Source organism: Caretta caretta, chromosome 12 (assembly GCF_965140235.1).
Source record: "Caretta caretta isolate rCarCar2 chromosome 12, rCarCar1.hap1, whole genome shotgun sequence".
Taxonomy (NCBI): Eukaryota; Metazoa; Chordata; order Testudines; family Cheloniidae; genus Caretta; species Caretta caretta.
The window spans coordinates 1,357,064-1,375,110 of NC_134217.1; the positions used below are offsets into that span (position 1 = coordinate 1,357,064).

General features: G+C 57.7%; 2 protein-coding genes across 3 annotated transcripts in view; one reads left to right on the forward strand and one right to left on the reverse strand.

The window, feature by feature from the left end:
• Positions 1–2,947, forward strand: part of BCAR1 (BCAR1 scaffold protein, Cas family member) — a 40,898-nt gene extending 37,951 nt beyond the window's left edge. Inside the window, exons 6-7 of one of the 2 annotated variants that reach the window (XM_048817084.2) lie at positions 431–520; positions 1,564–2,947. In XM_048817084.2, the coding sequence (XP_048673041.1) occupies positions 431–520; positions 1,564–2,079 (606 nt within the window). In that variant the 3' untranslated portion in view covers positions 2,080–2,947. The remainder of the gene's footprint in view (positions 1–430; positions 521–1,563) is intronic. The other variant, XM_048817085.2, reaches the window with a different exon arrangement.
• A 4,615-nt stretch (positions 2,948–7,562) lies between these two features.
• LOC125620882 (chymotrypsinogen A-like) lies at positions 7,563–14,916 on the reverse strand. The gene is made up of 7 exons (XM_048817120.2): positions 14,865–14,916; positions 12,580–12,683; positions 11,942–12,027; positions 10,678–10,756; positions 9,820–10,000; positions 8,442–8,575; positions 7,563–7,801 (listed from the first exon to the last, which is right to left on the reverse strand). The coding sequence occupies exons 1-7, from the start codon at positions 14,914–14,916 to the stop codon at positions 7,640–7,642; spliced, it is 798 nt and encodes a 265-aa protein (XP_048673077.2). The 3' UTR covers positions 7,563–7,639.
• Between the last annotated feature and the right edge of the window lie 3,131 nt (positions 14,917–18,047).

Sequence of the window (18,047 nt, forward strand, 5' to 3'; positions counted from 1 at the left end):
CCTCTCGAGTTCCTCACGGGGTGGCTGCAATCCGCCCCCTCGCGGGAGCCCTCATTACCCACCTGGGGCTCATGGCAGGCAGGCTGGGCTCCCAGTCCCCTTGTCACCACGGAGTCCAGGGCATAGGCAGCCACCCAGGGCTGGTAGCTGGAGAGCCAGACCCTGCCCGTTCTGGAGGAGAGGGGCATGGGGAGGGGCTAGGAACCGGGACATAGAGCTGTCACCCAGGGTGAGGGCTCCCCAGGCCGGGAGAGGGTGACTGTGCCAGGCCAGCCGCATTCATCGCGTGCTCCGTACCAGAGAGAGGGCATCCTGGATCTCTGCCCTGGTGTGGGACGGGCTCCCTCCAGGGGAACCCCGCAGTGCGCTGTGATGAAGGGACCCTCCCCACTCATGGCCATTACTCACCCCCTGGCCTCCCTTCTTCCAGGGCAAGGAGGAGTTTGAGAAAACCCAGAAGGAGCTGCTGGAAAAAGGCAACATCATGCGGCAGGGCAAGGGGCAGCTGGAGCAGCAGCAGGTACCAGGGCCCAGCCCTCTCGGGGGGGCTCCCACCCCCTTGGCCCCCTGACAGGAGCCTGGGGAGCACAGGCAGGGGCTTGGCTAGCAATGGGAAGCGCTCTCTGCTGTAGATGGCTCTCCCCGAGCAGGGCCCAGCTCTTTGCCCAGGCCCCTCCTGACCTGACATTGACAGCGCAGCCCCCGTGTCAGGCAGATCCATGCACTCGTGTGTGCGTCCCAGCTCGTCCTGTCTCCTGAAGGAGATCCTCTGTCTTTGGGGGGAATTCTCCTGAAGGCAAAAGGGGCCTGAGGCTGCCCTGTTCCCAATCCTAGGGGCTGGGTAATACAAATAATAACCAATAACGGGATCCAGCCCCTGGGGAACTCTGGGCCGAAGGATGCTATCAAGCCAAGTCCAGACTCCAGCGCACACAGCAGTTCCCTACTCCGCCCCTTTGGCTCGCTGGCGGCAGTGCAGACATTCAGGAGGCAGGTTTAGCCATTCTGCAATTGGAATTAATGCTGTGGACAACGTGTGAGGCAGGTCAGACTCCGGCTCCCTCCCCCATGGCCAGGCCTGCCCTGCCGGGCCCACAGGGGCAGGCTCCGTTCCCTCCCCTGTGGCCAGGTCGGCCCTGCAGGGCCCATGGGGACAGACTCTGGCTTCCTCCCCCGTGGCTGCGCTTTGATCTGAGCCTCGCTGCTCCCCTTTCCCTGGGTGCCTAGGACTGGGGCTCTGAACACGCTTGCAGCGGGGTGTCTGTCCATGCCACAGTCGGTGAGTAGCGCCAAGCCTGGGCGTGCCAACCCCCTGCTGTCAGCCAGGATGGACTTGGGGCCTTTGACACTAAGACAGAGATTTTCAAGAACGATGGGGGTTGGCGCCTAATCCCCTTGGGCAGCGTTGCCAGTGCCAGGCTGCAGCGCAGGTGCATGGCAGTGACTCCTCTGGCTGTGTCAGTAGCTGATGTGGGAGCCAGCCACTGGGGGAGGGGCCCTTTGTCGCACCCAGCCAGGCCTGGCCACACCCTGTCCCTAACGTGCTGTCTGTCTGCCCTATAGTTGAAGCAGTTTGAGCGGCTGGAGCAGGAGGTCACGCGCCCCATCGACAACGACCTCTCCAGCTGGACACCGCCGCAGCACTATGCCCAGGTGCAGGGCGGCAGTGCCCTGTGCCCCTCCGACCGCCAGTTGCTCCTCTTCTACCTGGAGCAGTGCGAGGCCAACCTCACCACACTCACCAACGCCGTGGATGCCTTCTTCACCGCCGTGGGCACCAACCAGCCGCCCAAGATCTTCGTGGCCCACAGCAAGTTCGTCATCCTCAGCGCCCACAAGCTGGTGTTCATCGGCGACACCCTGTCGCGCCAGGCCCGGGCACAGGACGTGCGCCACAAGGTCACCCACTATAGCAACCTACTGTGCAACATGCTCAAGGAGATTGTGGTGACCACCAAGGCCGCTGCCCTCCACTACCCGTCCCCCTCTGCCGCCAAGGACATGGTGGAGCGGGTCAAAGACCTGGCCAACAGCACGCAGCAGTTCAGGATGGTGCTGGGGCAGCTGGCGGCCATGTGACGGCCTCACCGGTACACACCACACTGGGAACTCCTCGGAGAGATCAGTCTACTATTAATGACTGCCTCTGTGGATGCGCAGCGGAGCACGAGAGGCGTGTAAATGGGCTTGTAAATATTTAAAGAGACTCCCACAGGGGGGGGATAAAGGGGGGGGACACAAAACAAGCGACGACGCTGGGCTCCTGTTCGCTCCTCCCCTTTTCCCCAAAGAGCAAGATAGTTTTTAGGCTGCGCCAGCGATTCATTAAGGGTGCTTCGAGGTGAAAGGCTGGAGAGCCAGGACAGAGGCTGTACCCTCGGAAAGAAGAGGGGGCCCCCCGTAATGAAGCCACGGAGGCAAATCATCATTGTCCGTGATGGATTCGGGGCACGTTGGACCAATGGGCGATATTTAAAAAAAGAACTAGAATTTGAATGGGAGCAATGCAATTAGAGCGGGCGCAAGCAATCGAAGGGAAGTCCAGTAGCGTCAGCCAACAGTTAGGGGCGAGTGTGATTTCCATTGACTTTGGGGCCTGATCTAATTATCGAGATCTCTCTCTGCTAATTGACAGACATTTAATTGTGCAGAACGAATCAATCCAATGGTATCTGGGTGGAGATGAAAAGGAAACTGGTCAAACTGTAAGCCGGAGGAGTGTCTGTGTGTCCATGCTGGGCCCGACAGACGGCCCCTGGGGGTGACAGGATGGACACAGGGAGGTGCGCCTCACCGTGGCATATCACAGCTGGGGTTTGCTAAGATCGGCTGTAGCAGAAATGCTAAACGAAATTGGTGCCTTGAAATGTGCGGGTTCTCTCCTGGCCTGTTGGGATACTCGTTGCCATGGAGCCTGCTGGCATGGCAGCATAAAGGTTTGCCTAGAGCCCCTCTGCCTTGGTTGTGTTGGGGGGGCTGGTGTGTGAGCGTTGCCTGGACTGCGGAGGAGATGGGATCCCACATTCTCACGGCAGATGGAGACGGGCGAACACCTCTTTTTCCCCTGGGAGCTCCTAAGGCGCAGGCTGGAGTCAGGAAGCCCCCCAAGTGCCTGTCTGACGAGGCCATGATCTCAGTGCCCTCTGTGGTCCCTCGGTGCTCACCAGCTAAGCAGTGTGGGGCTGGGTCACTATGAACGGGAGCCCCACTGGCAGTGGTGGGTGCCTGGGGGTTGCCCATCTCGTGGAGTCCGTACCAAGCCCATCCCCCAGCCCTGGTGCCAACGGGTGCTGTGCTGCTGTGTCCGCTCTCGTGAGATGCAACACAGAGGCTCTGGCTAAGGGGCCACTGGAGCTCCTGTTGCACTCCGCAAGAGATGCGTGCATTCCACTCGCCTCTAGGATTAGCCCCCGGGGGTGTGGCATTCCTGTGTGCTGATAAACAGCTGCCAGTTTCCACCCCAGAGGTGGCTGCATGTTGCTAGCAGGGAAGCAGATTGCTGCATAGAGCTTGCCAAGGGTTTTGTGATCCTATGAGGGTGAAAGACACTGTGTAAATGTCGGGTGTTGTTATTCTTCTCCGTCCCTAACTCCTGTGGCCACAGCACTTGACTAGAACATCTCATTGAGGTTTGCCCAGCTCCCAGCACTCTCCTCAGCTGGGTTCTTTCCTGCCCAGGGTTAATCAGGATGTAGGCCCTGATCCCCTTAGCCCATGCAGAGTTGCTCTGGCCTGCAAGGGGCACTCTGTGGGCACAGGACTGGCATATGCTGCTGCTGCCTGACGGGAACTGAGTGCAGCCTGCTTGTTCATGGCTCTCAGCTGAGGGAAATGGGGGTGAGCAGGAAACTCAGCGGAAAAGACCAGGGCACCCTGGGTAAAGATTTGGGGGTCATGGTGCATAATCTGCTGAAATGAGCTCTGCATGCAGCGCTGTGGCCAGAAGGGCTCCTGCCATCCTGGGGTGCAGAAGTGGGGGAATCTCGAGTCGGAGCAGAGAGATTCTTTGATCTCCGCATGTGGCCCTGGTGCAGCCGTTGCTGGAATCCTGTGTCCAGTTGTGGTGTGCACAGTTCAAGAAGGATGTTGATAAATTGGAGAGGGTCAGAGAAGAGCCATGAGAATGATTAAAGGATCAGAAAACCTTGAGAGTGATAGACCCTAGGACCTCAGTCTGCTTATCTTAACAAAGAGAAGGTTCAGGGGTGACTTGACAGAGTCTGTAAGTAGCCACGTGAGGAACAAATACTTAACAATGGGCTCTTCGATCTCGCAGAGAAAGGTCTCACACAAGCCAATGGCTGGAAGTTGACACAAGACAAACTGAGACTGGAAATAAGGTGTCAGTTTTTAACGATGAGAATAATTAACCACTGGAACAATTTACCAGGGGTCCGGGGGGGTTCTCCATCACCAACCATTTTTAAATGGAGATTTGCGGCTTTTCTAAAAGATCTGCTCTAGGAGCACTAGCTGGACAGGGCTCTGGCTTGGGCTGTGCAGGGGGTCAGACTAGATGATCACACTGGTCCCTTCTGCCCTTGGTTCTAGGGATCATAGAATCATAGAATATCAGGGTTGGAAGGGACCTCAGGAGGTCATCTAGTCCAACCCCCTGCTCACAGCAGGACCAATGCCCAATTAAATCATCCCAGCCAGGGCTTTGTCAAGCCTGACCTTAAAAACTTCTAAGGAAGGAGACTCTACCACCTCCCTAGGTAACGCATTCCAGCGTTTCACCACCCTCCTAGTGAAAAAGTTTTTCCTAATATCCAACCTAAACCTCCCCCACTGCAACTTGAGACCATTACTCCTTGTCCTGTCCTCTTCTACCACTGAGAATAGTCTAGAACCATCCTCTCTGGAACCACCTCTCAGGTAGTTGAAAGCAGCTATCAAATCCCCCCTCATTCTTCTCTTCCGCAGACTAAACAATCCCAGCTCCCTCAGCCTCTCCTCATAACTCATGTGTTCCAGACCCCTAATCATTTTTGTTGCCCTTCGCTGGACTCTCTCCAATTTATCCACATCCTTCTTGTAGTGTGGGGCCCAAAACTGGACACAGTACTCCAGATGAGGCCTCACCAATGTCGAATAGCGGGGGACGATCACGTCCCTCGATCTGCTCGCTATGCCCCTACTTATACATCCCAAAATGCCATTGGCCTTCTTGGCAACAAGGGCACACTGCTGACTCATATCCAGCTTCTCGTCCACTGTCACCCCTAGGTCCTTTTCCGCAGAACTGCTGCCTAGCCATTTGGTCCCTAGTCTGTAGCTGTGCATTGGGTTCTTCCGTCCTAAGTGCAGGACCCTGCACTTATCCTTATTGAACCTCATCAGATTTCTTTTGGCCCAATCCTCCAATTTGTCTAGGTCCCTCTGTATCCTATCCCTCCCCTCCAGCGTATCTACCACTCCTCCCAGTTTAGTATCATCCGCAAATTTGCTGAGAGTGCAATCCACACCATCCTCCAGATCATTTATGAAGATATTGAACAAAACCGGCCCCAAGACCGACCCCTGGGGCACTCCACTTGACACCGGCTGCCAACTAGACATGGAGCCATTGATCACTACCCGTTGAGCCCGACAATCTAGCCAGCTTTCTACCCACCTTATAGTGCATTCATCCAGCCCATACTTCTTTAACTTGCAGACAAGAATACTGTGGGAGACCCTGTCAAAAGTTTTGCTAAAGTCAAGAAACAATACATCCACTTGCTTTCCCTTCATCCACAGAACCAGTAATCTCATCATAGAAGGCGATTAGATTAGTCAGGCATGACCTTCCCTTTGTGAATCCATGCTGACTGTTCCTGATCACTTTCCTCTCATGTAAGTGCTTCAGGATTGATTCCTTGAGGACCTGCTCCATGATTTTTCTGGTGAAGTCCGAGCCCCGTGAGGGCAGTCAGGGGCATTTTACTAATGATGTCCATGGCCCCAGGATTTCGCCCCCCACAGGGAGCAATGTGTGAAACTACCTCAAGCGGCCATTTTTGTGGGGTCATTTTCAATCAACCAAGCAGCCTAGTGTATTCCACACGCGCCTGGGACACAGGAGAGCTGGGCTTCATTCCTGCCTCTGACCCCAGCCTGCAGGATGATTGTGAGCAATTCACTCCCCCTGTCTCTGCCTCAGTGTCCCCAGCTGTAAAATGAGGAGGATGTAGGGTGCTGAGAGCTCCGGTGCCGGTAAGCGCTGTGGAAGAACTGGCCTCTTTCCTAAAGTGACACAGACAATTCAGGGGGTTTTGTAGGGCTACCGTTGTCATGTTGCACAATGGAGCCTTGATCCTGACCAGGTCTCTGGCCGCTAACCCTATGCAAAGCCTTAATACTAACAATCTTTGGGGCTAGTCAGCCCTACTCCCTTCCCCAGTAGCTTGGCTGGCCCCGCTCAGTTTGTGTATGGTGCAAACACCAAGGAGGCAGCAGAGTCGATCGTCTGTGTTGGCCCACCAGGGTCTCACGGGGGGTGGGGGGGAGCGGGGGCAAGGTCAGAGCTGTTTGCAACATCCCCCCGCAAAAAAAATTCTATGAAAATGAAACAAACTTTTTGGGGTCTGGGAGTGAGTGGTGGGGTTGGGTCACTGGGAAGAGCGGGTGGGCTCAGCAAACCAGAGGTGGAGAAGAGGCTGTGGAGAGGGTAGAGGCTACTCCAGGGGTAACCAGAAGCTGGATTGGGTATACATGGTGCAGCACTGGGGAAGGGAGGAAACAAGCAGCCAGCCAAGGACTTGCGTTTCTAGAGGGCTGTCCAACCCCGAGCACCGGCCGCTAGCCACCTGGATCGTTCATCCAGCACTGAATTGCAGCCACCTTAGGCATGGAGCGTGGCGGCTGGGTAACAGCAGATGGGAACACTAAGCACTGGGGCAGGCAAGGAGGGCGGAGCACTGTTTTCTACAGAGGGCTCTAGGCTGCTTGCAGAGCTGGGCGAGCCACACAGCTTCCACTATGCTAGCGCCCGGAGAGCTAGGGGAACCCCTCCAAGCAGCTGGGCGAGCTGGGTCTGAGCGCCACAAGCCCGAGCCCGTAAGCTGCCACCCCCTTGCACAAGCTGTGGGGGCTGCCCTCTGGTGTGCAGACCCAGTCCTGTCTAGGCCACCTGCTGGCGCAGCTCTGAGTTCAGCCCCCCATCCTGGCCCCCACCCTAGCTCTGGGAGCCCTTCAGTCATGGATTTAGTTGGATTGTTGGTGTCGGTCCTGCCATGAGCAGGGGGTTGGACGAGATGACCTCCTGAGGTCCCTTCCAACCCTGATATTCTGTGATTGTATGGATCATCTTCCCCGGCTCCACACCAGTGGCCACAGCCTGGCTGACCACCTTGCCTTGGGTACAAAGCTCAGTTGGGGGAGCTGGTGTGGGCCCTGCCTATGCGCGGTGGGTGTCAGCAACCCCTGCTGGGTCAGCTGGCACGCGGTGCCCAGGCTGTGCCAAGTCTGGTGGACACAGTGTGCTGGTGCCCCGAAGATGGCAGGAACCCAAAGAGGCGCCATGCTGCAGAAAGGTTTTATTGGAAGGCCACAGGGCTGGCTTTGACCCAGGTGGGACGACGTCACCCGTGGGGAGAGAAGGGTGGAGAGCTGCAGCCGCCGATCTGGGGCCTAGGTGCTAAGACCCCAAGCAGGCTCAGTTGCTGGCCATGATGCTGTCGGCCCATGCACGGAGCAGGCTTACGCGGGCATAGACGCCTGGCATGGTGGTGGCACAGCGGCTGCTGCCCCAGGACACGATGCCCACTAGATGCCAGACTCCGTTCTCCTGGCAGACAAGGGGGCCGCCGGAGTCACCCTGCAAAGCAGATGGAGAGGCAGGTTCAGCCACCAGGGCTGTAGAGAGCTGGGCACCACGCCCTCCAGGGCCAGCCCCCTGCCCAGGCACCCTGCCGGGTATCCTCCCGAAGAGGGGCCCCTGCTAGCCTGGATCTCACCCTCCTGTGCCATGCTGGAAAGACCAGCCCAGGAGGACTGACAGGCGCCCTCCCCTGCCTATAGCAGAATGCCCGCCCTCGCTGCCAGAGGGACAAGGGCCCTGTCCCTGGATTGGCACATTCTCCCTGGCCTGGTACCCCCAGGACATGGGGGACCACAGCCAAGTGCACACTCTCCCCAGCTTCCCACCCCTCTGCAGCTGGCGTCTGGGCCACAGGCCCCCTCCTAGCCAAGCAGCAATGGCTGGGCCAGTCAGTGCCCTGGGCAATGCCTCTATGGGCCCGTGAAACAGGCATGAGGGTCTCGCACCCCACCAGGGATCACTACGCTCTCCCCCCGGCCTGGGGAGCAGAAGACCATGGCAGGGCTCAAGCCAGGTAGCCGTGTGTGGCAAGGCCACTGGGCTAGTAGAGGCGCAGAGTGGCCAGCAGAGGGCATGAGCTCACGCAGGGGGCGGAAGAAGGCCGGCCAGCAGGGCAGCCCCAGCCCTGGGGCCGTACCATGCAGGAGGAGGAGCCTGCTGCTCCAGCACAGATCATGGAGTCCAGGATGTCACCGTTCCAGTACTTTTTACACTCCTCATTGGTCAGCAGGGGCAGCGCCGTCTGCTGCAGTTTGCTTGGGGTGCTTAAGGCTGGAAAGGGAGCGGAGAGAGGGCAGGGTCAGGGCTGCGCCCCAAGGAGCCGCCACACGCATTCCACATGACATGGTGCACGGCTTGTGTGGCTGGCATGTGCCACACGTGGGAGCTGGGTGCACTGCTGAACACACCCTATGGAATGAGTGAACTGCACAGGAGCCTCCCACAACCAGCCCGTCCTGCTACCGAGGCACGGCCCTCTGGCTCCCCAGTGGGGCTGGGCATCCCATGCTCCCTGCTGAAAGCTGGGGCAGGCAGCCCAAAAGCAGGCACAGGATTTCCAGGTCCCAGTCATTGCAGAGCCTGGAGATGCCCAAGGGCCCTGGCCCAGGTGGAGGAAAAGGCCCTTTCACCAACAATCCCCCACTTGCCCTGGCTCGCATTCCCCTGTGTGCGCACGGTGAGCTGGCCAGGTGTGCCCAAGCAGCATCCCAGCACAGCCTGGCAGCACTGGGCTCACAGGGGTTGGCCTGCCAGCTGGCCAGACAGTGCTTTGCCTGCTCTTTGGGGCTCTGGTCCATGTCCAAGGACCCCTCCCCCAGGGCTAGCTCCAGCCCTGCTCTGCCAATGCCCCAATGCACGGCTGCCTCAAGCTCTGACCTGTGGCTCCCCCAGGCCAGGCCATGAGCCCAGCATTTGGGCCGATGCCCACGGGTGGCTCTAAGTGAGCACCAGGCACATTGGGTCTCGACCAGATGCATCGCTAGAAAAGGGCCACAGCCCGGGGCCTTACCGCCTGCATAGAAGGGGCTCGGTCCAGCCCAGACTGGTGACAGGAACAGAGCTGAACTATTTCTCATGCCTCCCGCCCAGCTCCAAGGAGTGCTCTGCACACAGCAGGGGGGCAACATACCCCGATGCCAATGAGGGTGTGAACCCCGGGGAGCCGACAGCTCAGTGCTGCCGTGACAGGGGAGATGGTTGTGGGAAAACTCACATCCCACTCCACCCATGGGCGGGAAATCCGTCGCTCCCCACGCTGAATGTGCTTTGCAAACACCAGTGTGCACAGCATCGCAGCAGGGTACGTCAGCATTACTGTCCCCCACCCACAGGTGGGGAAACTGAGGCATAGGGTGGGTAACTAACCACCCTTGATCTCGCGATTCCCAGTCCTGGGCCCTACCCGCAACGTGTGTGAGTGACCCAGCTCCAGGGGCTGTTCCAGCCAAACTGGCCATTGAAGTCATCCCCAAGGCCATGCAGGCTCCTCTCACCGCAGTGCCAGGAGGACGTACCATTGTAGCGGGTCTTGCCCCAGCCAGTGGTGACGCAGCGCTGGCCACTCTGGTACTGCTCCCCGGTGGCTGCCAGGCACACTGGGGCCACAGTGCTGCCCAGCTTCACGGCCGTGGCCAGCTTGATGAGCGCGATGTCATTGTTGGTGGTGTAGGAGTTATACTGCGGGTGGGTGAAAACCTGTGGCAGAGACACGGGCCCATGGGGACAGGTCCCTGCAGCTACCCCTCCTCCATGGTGGGGGTACTCACGTGGGCCCCCTTGCCATGTGGCCCGGTACATTCAGCGAGCACTGAGACCAGCCGGCACCACCAGGCCTGGGGCAGCCTCTGCGTCAGCTCCTTAGAGCCAGCAGGCAGCATGTGGCAGGGAACCTCCCACCGCTCCCAGTGCCCGAGGCACCCAGAGTGGGCTGCTGGGAGCTGCAGTCTCAGGAGGGCTCCAGGTCCCCTGGGCGCAGGCTGCCTCAGCACACACTTCCTGTATGGCTGGAGCAGGGCAGCAGATCCCTCGGGGGCCAGGCTGTGCCCAGCAGAGAGCAGGGGAGACAGAGCTGTGGCCGGCAGAATTGGCTGGCTGTGGAGGGGACCCCCCACTGCACCCCTGCAGGGGAAGTTGCCCCAGCTGGCACAATGCCCCCAGGCCTGGAGCAGATATGCTCACACAGGAGTTCCCAGCTGTGCCCCATCTCACCCCTGGAGAGCTCAGCCCACAGAGCGGGGCTGCACAGAGGCAGCGAGCAGACAGCAACCCTGGGTGCTCATGGCACCCCACCACAGGGTTGTGCCCAGAGACTCAGTGTCTGTGCCTGGCTCCCCCTCCTGCCGTGGGTCAGCACTGGGCGAGCGCTCACCCACCTGCTGGATGGCCAGTTTCTGCACTTTCTCTTGGGAGGAGCTGCGGTCGTGTTCCCCGAGCACCACCACGTTGGATTTCCTGGGGCCGGAAGAGAGGGCAGTTAGTGTCCAGGGAGAGCTGAGATCACCCGCAGCGAAGGGCGATGTGTGGGGCACTGTGGGATGGGGAACTAGCAGCCATTGGGCCCATGAGCTGCAGCTGGTGCATTTGGCCATGCAGCGGGGGTTCCTGCCTGCCTGTGGCTAGAGGGTGAGGAGCCCCGGTGGGCCAGCCTCTATTCCACCTTAGTCCCGAGGTGTGCCGGGGATATCAGTTGGCGGCTCCTTCACGGGGCCGTGAGCTCGGGCGTATACTTGGCGCGGTTCACCCCAATCCCGGACACCTGCCTCTTTTGCGGTGTGAGGGAAACCCTGGCGCACGTCTATCTGGAGTGCGCCAGGTTGCAGCCCCTATTCTGGCTCCTCACGAATATTTTGTTAAGGTTTTGGTTGCACTTTTCCCCTCACCTCCTGGTCAACCTCCTCCTGGCTAAAGTGGCCATCTATAAAACCAGGGTGAGGAGGTTGGCCGATAGAGTCTCCTGCGACTGTGGGACCTATTTCCGATCCTCTGTCTGTTCACGCCTCCGGGCAGAGTTCCTCTGGGCGGCGTCCATTGACTCCCTTGATGCCTTTGAGGAGCGGTGGGCACTGTCCGGGGTTCTCTGCTTGGTGTCCCCGTCCGGTTCCCTTCGTTTGACCCTTTGACCGCACTCCCGTCCCTGTTGTTCATTAGTTGTCCCCCGTAATTATTTGGTTTCCCAGGTCCTGTGGATCTCCCCCTTAGGCTGAGGGGGGATCCTTTAGCAGTGGGCGAGCTTCGCCCGCCCACTTCCTGGATCCCAATAAGGCTAGCGCCCAGGTGCACCCGGGGCTGTTCATCAGTGCAGAGGCAGCCTTCCCCTGTGCACAGCGGGGCAGCGACCTGGCTGGACCAGGCATGGTTTTCCCCTTGGCGTAGTTGATGGGGTAGCCCATGCAGCCTGGCATGTTGGGGGCAGCCCAGCATCACAGGGTGGGGGGCTGAAACAACCATCTGGGCGCTAGGTGTGATCTCGAAGGGCAAGGGGAGGTGACATCTCCACGGCTGGGACTGGAGCCTGGCCCTGGGCTAGCAGCACCCTGCTGCCCCACCGCCCCCTTCAGGCGACACCAGACAGGCCGCTAAGCCATATCCCTGATCTGTCCCCCCCCGCAGCCCATCCCCAGGGTGGTCCCCACTCACGTCACTCCGCAGTGTGCAGCTGTCACCACCCAACGCTCGCTGACCAGGGAGCCGCCACAGAAGTGCCTGCTGTTCATCTTCGACTGCTGCAATTGCCAACCGGGGGAGACTGTAAGGCCCTAGAGATGCCTGTCCCAAGGTATCACCAGCAAGGGCCAAATCACACTGAAAACAATTGCAGTGCCCAGCTCAGGCATGGCCCTGGGCAGCTAGGAGGGCACCTTTCCTTGGCCTCAGCCACGAGCTCCCTACAGCCTCCCAGGGACTGAATCTGGCACTTCTGCTTCTATTAGCAGGAGCCACTACTGCCAGAGCTACATGGGCACGTGCTTGCCCTGGGCAGCCACAGGCTCATAACCCCCCTGGAGCGCCCCATTGGGTGGGCGGGGGACAGCCCAAGAGCCACCCTTCCCACGAGCCCATCCCCAGTGTCTGGGCTGCAGGAGTCCGGCCTCTGGGAGCTGAAATGGGGAAGATGGGCTTGTGAAATGGGGGCGGGGCTTGGCGATGGGGCAGATCCATGGGGGCAGAGCCAAGCGAGGAAAGCGTTTGGGTCACTGCTGGGGAGAGGGGGGAGGGGCATAAAGGGAGTCGCCAGGGTCCCGGCACCGATAGGGAGACTTCCCCACCCTCCTTACTTGCAGGGAGACCTGCCAGGGCCAGGATCCGGGAACCGCCTCCTCGCCATTCACAATGCGAGCGTAGCCACTGATGATGGGCTGGATTTCCTGCACACCACAGCCTGGAAGGGAAAGCGGGTCAGCCTGGGTCTCCACCCGCTTCCCACTGGCACCCTGAGGCTGCAGCGCCAGCTAACCAGAAACAGCTCCAGCCCGTCTCCCTCCCGCAGCCTGGCGAGAGCATGGGCAGTGACTGGCAAAATGACTGCCAGAGCCGGGCCCAAAAGGGGACATCCGTTACATGGAGGAGTCTGAGCCTGGGGAACTTTCTGATTCACAATGAAAACCCAGAGACCCTGTCTGGGAGTCATGGCCCTGGGGCAGCCTGCCTGGCACCCTGCAGCGTCACCGACCCCTGTGGCACCCGGGCATTTAGTTTATATACACACAGCGATGGGGTCTAATTTAGCTGGTCTACTCATGGAGGAGATCTTGGAGTCACGGTGGAGAGTTCTCTGAAAACAGTCACTCACTGTGCAGCGGCCGCCAAAAAAGCGAATGGAATGTCGGGAATCATCAAGAAAGGGAGAGATCATGAGACAGAAAATACCCCGTTGCCTCTGTATAAAGCCGTGGGGCGCCCACACCTTGGATACTGCGCACAGTTCCGGTCGCCCCGTCTCAAAAGAAATATAGTAGAGGTGGAAGAGGTGCAGAGAAGGGCAACAAAAATGGTGTGGGGTCTGGAACAGCTTCCGTATGAGGCAAGGTTAAAACGTCTGGGCCTTTCCAGCTTGGGAAACCAGATGGCTGGGGTCAGGGGGAGATGCGAGAGGTCTCTAAAATCATGACTGGGGAGAAGAAAGTGAACAGGGAAGGGTTATTTACCCCTTCACTTCACACATGAACCAGGGGTCACACAGTGAAATTAAGAGGCAGCAGGTTTAAAACAATGAAAGGAAGTATTTCTTCACACAACACACAGTCAACCTGAGGAACTCCTTGTCAGGGGATGCTGTGAAGGCCAAAATTATAACAGGGTCCCAAAAAGAACTATATGAGTTCATGGAGGACAGGTCCATCGATGGCTATTAGCCTGGATAGGCAGGGATGCAACCCCATGCTCTGCTGGCTAGAAGCTGGGGGCGGGCCAACAGGGCGTGGATCATTTGATAATTGCCCAGTCCTGTTCATTCCCTGTAAAGTGCCTGGCCCGGCCACTGTCGGAAGACAGGATACTGGGCTAGCTGGACATAAGAACGGCCGTCTGACTTAGTATGGCCATTCTTATGTGGCAAATCTCACCCGATCAGAATGGCAGCATTCCCCGACCCTACCAGGCTCAGGTGTCAGTGACGACACGGGGGCCCAGGCCAGGGAGGGTGAGAGCTGCTGGTCAATGCCCTAGGCCGGACGGGTGCAGCTAGGCATATAAAGGCTGTTTACAGCAAGAACCTTGTATTTATACCCTGCTTTGCACGCCTGAAAGCAGCTGAGCCACTTTCCCACCAGGCAGAGGCCAAACCTAGGCTATTCCAGCTGCCCAGCATGAGCTTCAGAGAGTTACTGCACACAACTGCAGGCAGGCGGTGAGAGCGGCAACCTTATCTACAGCACTCATTGCCACTGTTACAGCTGGCACTGCACATCGCTTGGCCTGCTGCTGAAATGCAGCCAGCTCTGGTGTGGAATGTAGCAGTTGCTTAACAGCCCACAGCAACACCCCCTCACACACACAACATTTTAGAGACAGCACTGAAGACTACTGTCTCTCTTAATCACACAGAGGGGCACTGAAGGAGGCACAAAGTAACTAGCCAAACAAACCTGGTCTGGCAACTGGTACAGCATTTTGGCTGCTGGCAAGTGCAATAGCGGCACCCTGAGACTCCCCTCATGTGCAGATTCAGGACTCAAGGGCTCTTACTCAAATGAGATCAAAGTCCTTTACAAAGAAGATCAAGATCATGGCTGCTCTGTGGCTGCCCCATTTTACAGAGGGGAAACTGAGGCACAGAGCAGGGAAGTGATATGTCCAAAGTCACCCAGCAACACAGTGGAGAATAGAACACAGATCTCCTTGGTCCTAATCCAGTGCCCTGTCCACCAGGCCACACTGCCTCCCAGCTGATGCAGCTAAAGGGGATTCCTGGACACAGCCAACCCCTGGGTGTCTCGCTAGCTCCCAGCCTGACCCCCACAATCTGCGCTGCTGTGTCCTCACACAGGGTCTCCAGAACCCAGATGAGGCTGTCACCTAATGGATTATGCAGCCCAAGCAGAGAAGGGCCTGCCTGGCTTACCATGAGCCGCGCCGAGGAGTGCCAGGCAGGAGAGCAGCCACAGAGCAGCCATGCTAGCGACAAGGCTGAGGCATGTGGATGGGGCAGACAAAGCTGCAGGTCTTTTATCTCCAGCACCAGTGGGGGTTGGAGTAGGGCCAACGAGGGGGTTAGCGGCCATGGGAACACCTGCTGCAGGGCAAACACGCCGCCCCACCACCACCTCTGTGATACCACGATTGATTACTGTATTGGCAGGAGTTGGGAGCACGTTTTTTGTGAGGCGGATGTATTTTTAGAAGCAGGGCAACTTGTTTGCTTTCCAGGCTGGCTCCTGTGGCAAATGGAGGGGTTAGTCGCAGTCAGGGAGGGCGATGGACCTGGCCTGTTTCCAGGAGGAAAATGGGCTTTTCCTCTGCATTGGTATGAGACACTCTGCATGTGCCCTGCTGGCAGCTCAGTGCAAAAGGGGAACCAGAGCCAGGGGTTAGTACATCCTCCCCACATTCTGCTCCCCCGCTGCCATTCCATCGAGCATCACGATCAGCCGCTTCTGGGGCCCAGGCAGGGCCCGGACTCATCTGGGTGAGCAGGGCTCTCACTGCAGGAAGCTAGACACCCCAACCTGCGCCTGGAGAGAAGGGGGGGTCGGGCCAAGGAACCCTCTTGCATTCTGTTTACAGAACTGCCGCTCTAGTGGGCTGCATTGCACGGGGGTGCCAGTGGGCAGTGTACCCCCCCAACACCCTCTGACAGGGGCAGGCCTGGGCCAGCCTCAGGGACCTTTTGGGGAGCTCTGCCCAGCCTTCATAGCGCCCAGGAGGGGAAATGGTGCCAGTTGGTATCACAGCCCCGGCCAGCAAGGTCAGTTCTGCGGGTCTAGGCCAGGATGCCGATGCCCCAGGACTGTGGCTCAGGCCCGTCCCTGATGAGGGGCATTTGGAGGAGGGGAGCTCTCCTTCTTTCCACGCCAAAGGTCGCCATCTCCAGCAACACCCTTCCATAGCTGGTGGCACCTCTGTCACCCCAGGCCCTCCCTGCTCCCTGTCCCTGGGTCACCAATTTACCAGGGCTGACCCCACTGCTCTCGGAAGCAGCTGCCTTTCCCAGCCTTATCGAGTGTGCAGTGCACACCTGCGGTCCACAGGCAACAGGGATGAGATACCGCTCCTGGCCTTCACACCAACACCTGCCTCCCTGCACGGTGCTTCTCATGCCCAGCGGGCTTCTCAGCGGGCCTGACGCAACAGCTCCCTGCCAGCGGGACGGAGCCGGCAGCCCTCAGGCCCAGCCTGGAAAAGAGGGGCTATCCAGACATGCTCCCTCCCAGCCTTCGATGGGGCAGCATGGCCAAGCAGCCATGGGCACCGCCCAGACTTCGCAGACTCGGGCTCTGTCCCTGCTCAGCCACACACCTGCTGCATGGCCCAGGGCAGTCCCTTCCCTTTGCTGGGTCTCCCATTTCCCTCCCACCCTTCGCTTTGTCTAGTGAGACCCTTAACGCTTTCAGCTCTCAGTGCATCTGGCCTGCACTCAGCACAATGGGGCCTCACCTTGATCCGGGCAAGATTCTACTGTAGGCTAAACTGACTATGCTAGCAGGTACCAGACCACGCCACTTACACACTCTGTTCCTGGCTCATCGGCACCCTGCATGCAGGCCCCTAGGCTGGGGGCATGCGGGAGGAGTCATTTTACCAAAGGCTGCAGGGGGTTTTCCTATCCTGAAATAGCTGGGTGATCTCAGAGGGTGACGCTATGGCAGCTTTCTGGGGCAGAGACTGGTTTTTTGTTCTGTGTCTGTATAGAACCTAGCACAACAGGGCCATGGGCTGGGCTCCTAGGTGCTACCGTAATACAGGTAATTAATGTACAGCACTTAGCGTGATGGGGTCCTGGGCCATGGCTGGGCTCCTAGGAAATACACCTAATAAATAATGTACAGCACCCAGCACAGCGGGTGCCTGGCTCATGGCTGAGCTCCTAGGCGCTACCGTAATACAGGTAATAAATAATATTAGCAATAATAAATGGTCCATCCTAAAGTATTTTCCCTTCTTGCAAACTATCCCGCTGCAAAGGACAGATAGGAAGACTAGTAAAATGCCATGGAGCTCTTGTTGCCCTTGTTGCCAAGAAGGTCAATGGCATTTTGGGATGTATACGTAAGGGCATTGCCAGCAGATCAAGGGACGTGATCATTCCCCTCTATTCGACATTGGTGAGGCCTCATCTGGAGTACTGTGTCCAGTTTTGGGCCCCACACTACAAGAAGGAGGTGGAAAAATTGGAAAGAGTCCAGTGGAGGGCAACAAAAATGATTAGGGGACTGGAACACATGAGTTATGAGGAGAGGCTGAGGGAACTGGGGATGTTTAGTCTACGGAAGAGAAGAATGAGGGGGGATTTGATAGCTGCTTTCAACTACCTGAAAGGGGGTTCCAAAGAGGATGGCTCTAGACTGTTCTCAATGGTAGCAGATGACAGAACGAGGAGTAATGGTCTCAAGTTGCAGTGGGGGAGGTTTAGATTGGATATTAGGAAAAACATTTTCACTAAGAGGGTGGTGAAACACTGGAATGCGTTACCTAGGGAGGTGGTGGAATCTCCTTCCTTAGAGGTTTTTAAGGTCAGGCTTGACAAAGCCCTGGCTGGGATGATTTAACTGGGAATTGGTCCTGCTTCGAGCAGGGGGTTGGACTAGATGACCTTCTGGGGTCCCTTCCAACCCTGATATTCTATGATTCTATGATTCTCTTTAATGACCTGAGGAGAAAAGGAATTCTACAGAAAGTGGGAACAAGGACCAATTGCTGGCTGAAAGGCTGTATTCAAAGAGTAGTTATCAATGGTTTGCTGCCAAACTGGGCCGGTGTATCTTATAGTCCTGCAGGAGTCAGTCCTGGGTCCGGTACTAGTCAGTCTTTTCATTAGTAACTCGGACAATGGAATGGAGAGTATGTTTATAAAATTTGCAGGTGACATCACGTGGAGAGGGGTCACAAGCACGCTGGAGGACAGGATTAGAATTCAAAACGACCTCAACAAGTCAGAGAATTGGTCTGAAATCACCAAGATGAAACTCAATAAAAACAAATGCAAAGTACTACACTTAGGACAAAAAAGAATCCAATGCATCACTACACAGTGGGGAATAACTGGCTATATGGCAGTGCTGCTGAAAAGGCTCTGGGGTTCTAGTGG

Excerpts from the sequence above, each read along its gene's own strand:
- LOC125620882 (XM_048817120.2), bottom strand. The coding sequence starts at position 14,916 with ATGGCTGCTCTGTGGCTGCTCTCCTGCCTGGCACTCCTCGGCGCGGCT. Across the intron at positions 12,028-12,579 it reads CCTGGCAGGTCTCCCTGCAA|CAGTCGAAGATGAACAGCAG; the intron begins GTAAGGAGGGTG and ends TGGCAATTGCAG. Across the intron at positions 7,802-8,441 it reads CAGGCTCCTCCTCCTGCATG|GGTGACTCCGGCGGCCCCCT; the intron begins GTACGGCCCCAG and ends TCTGCTTTGCAG.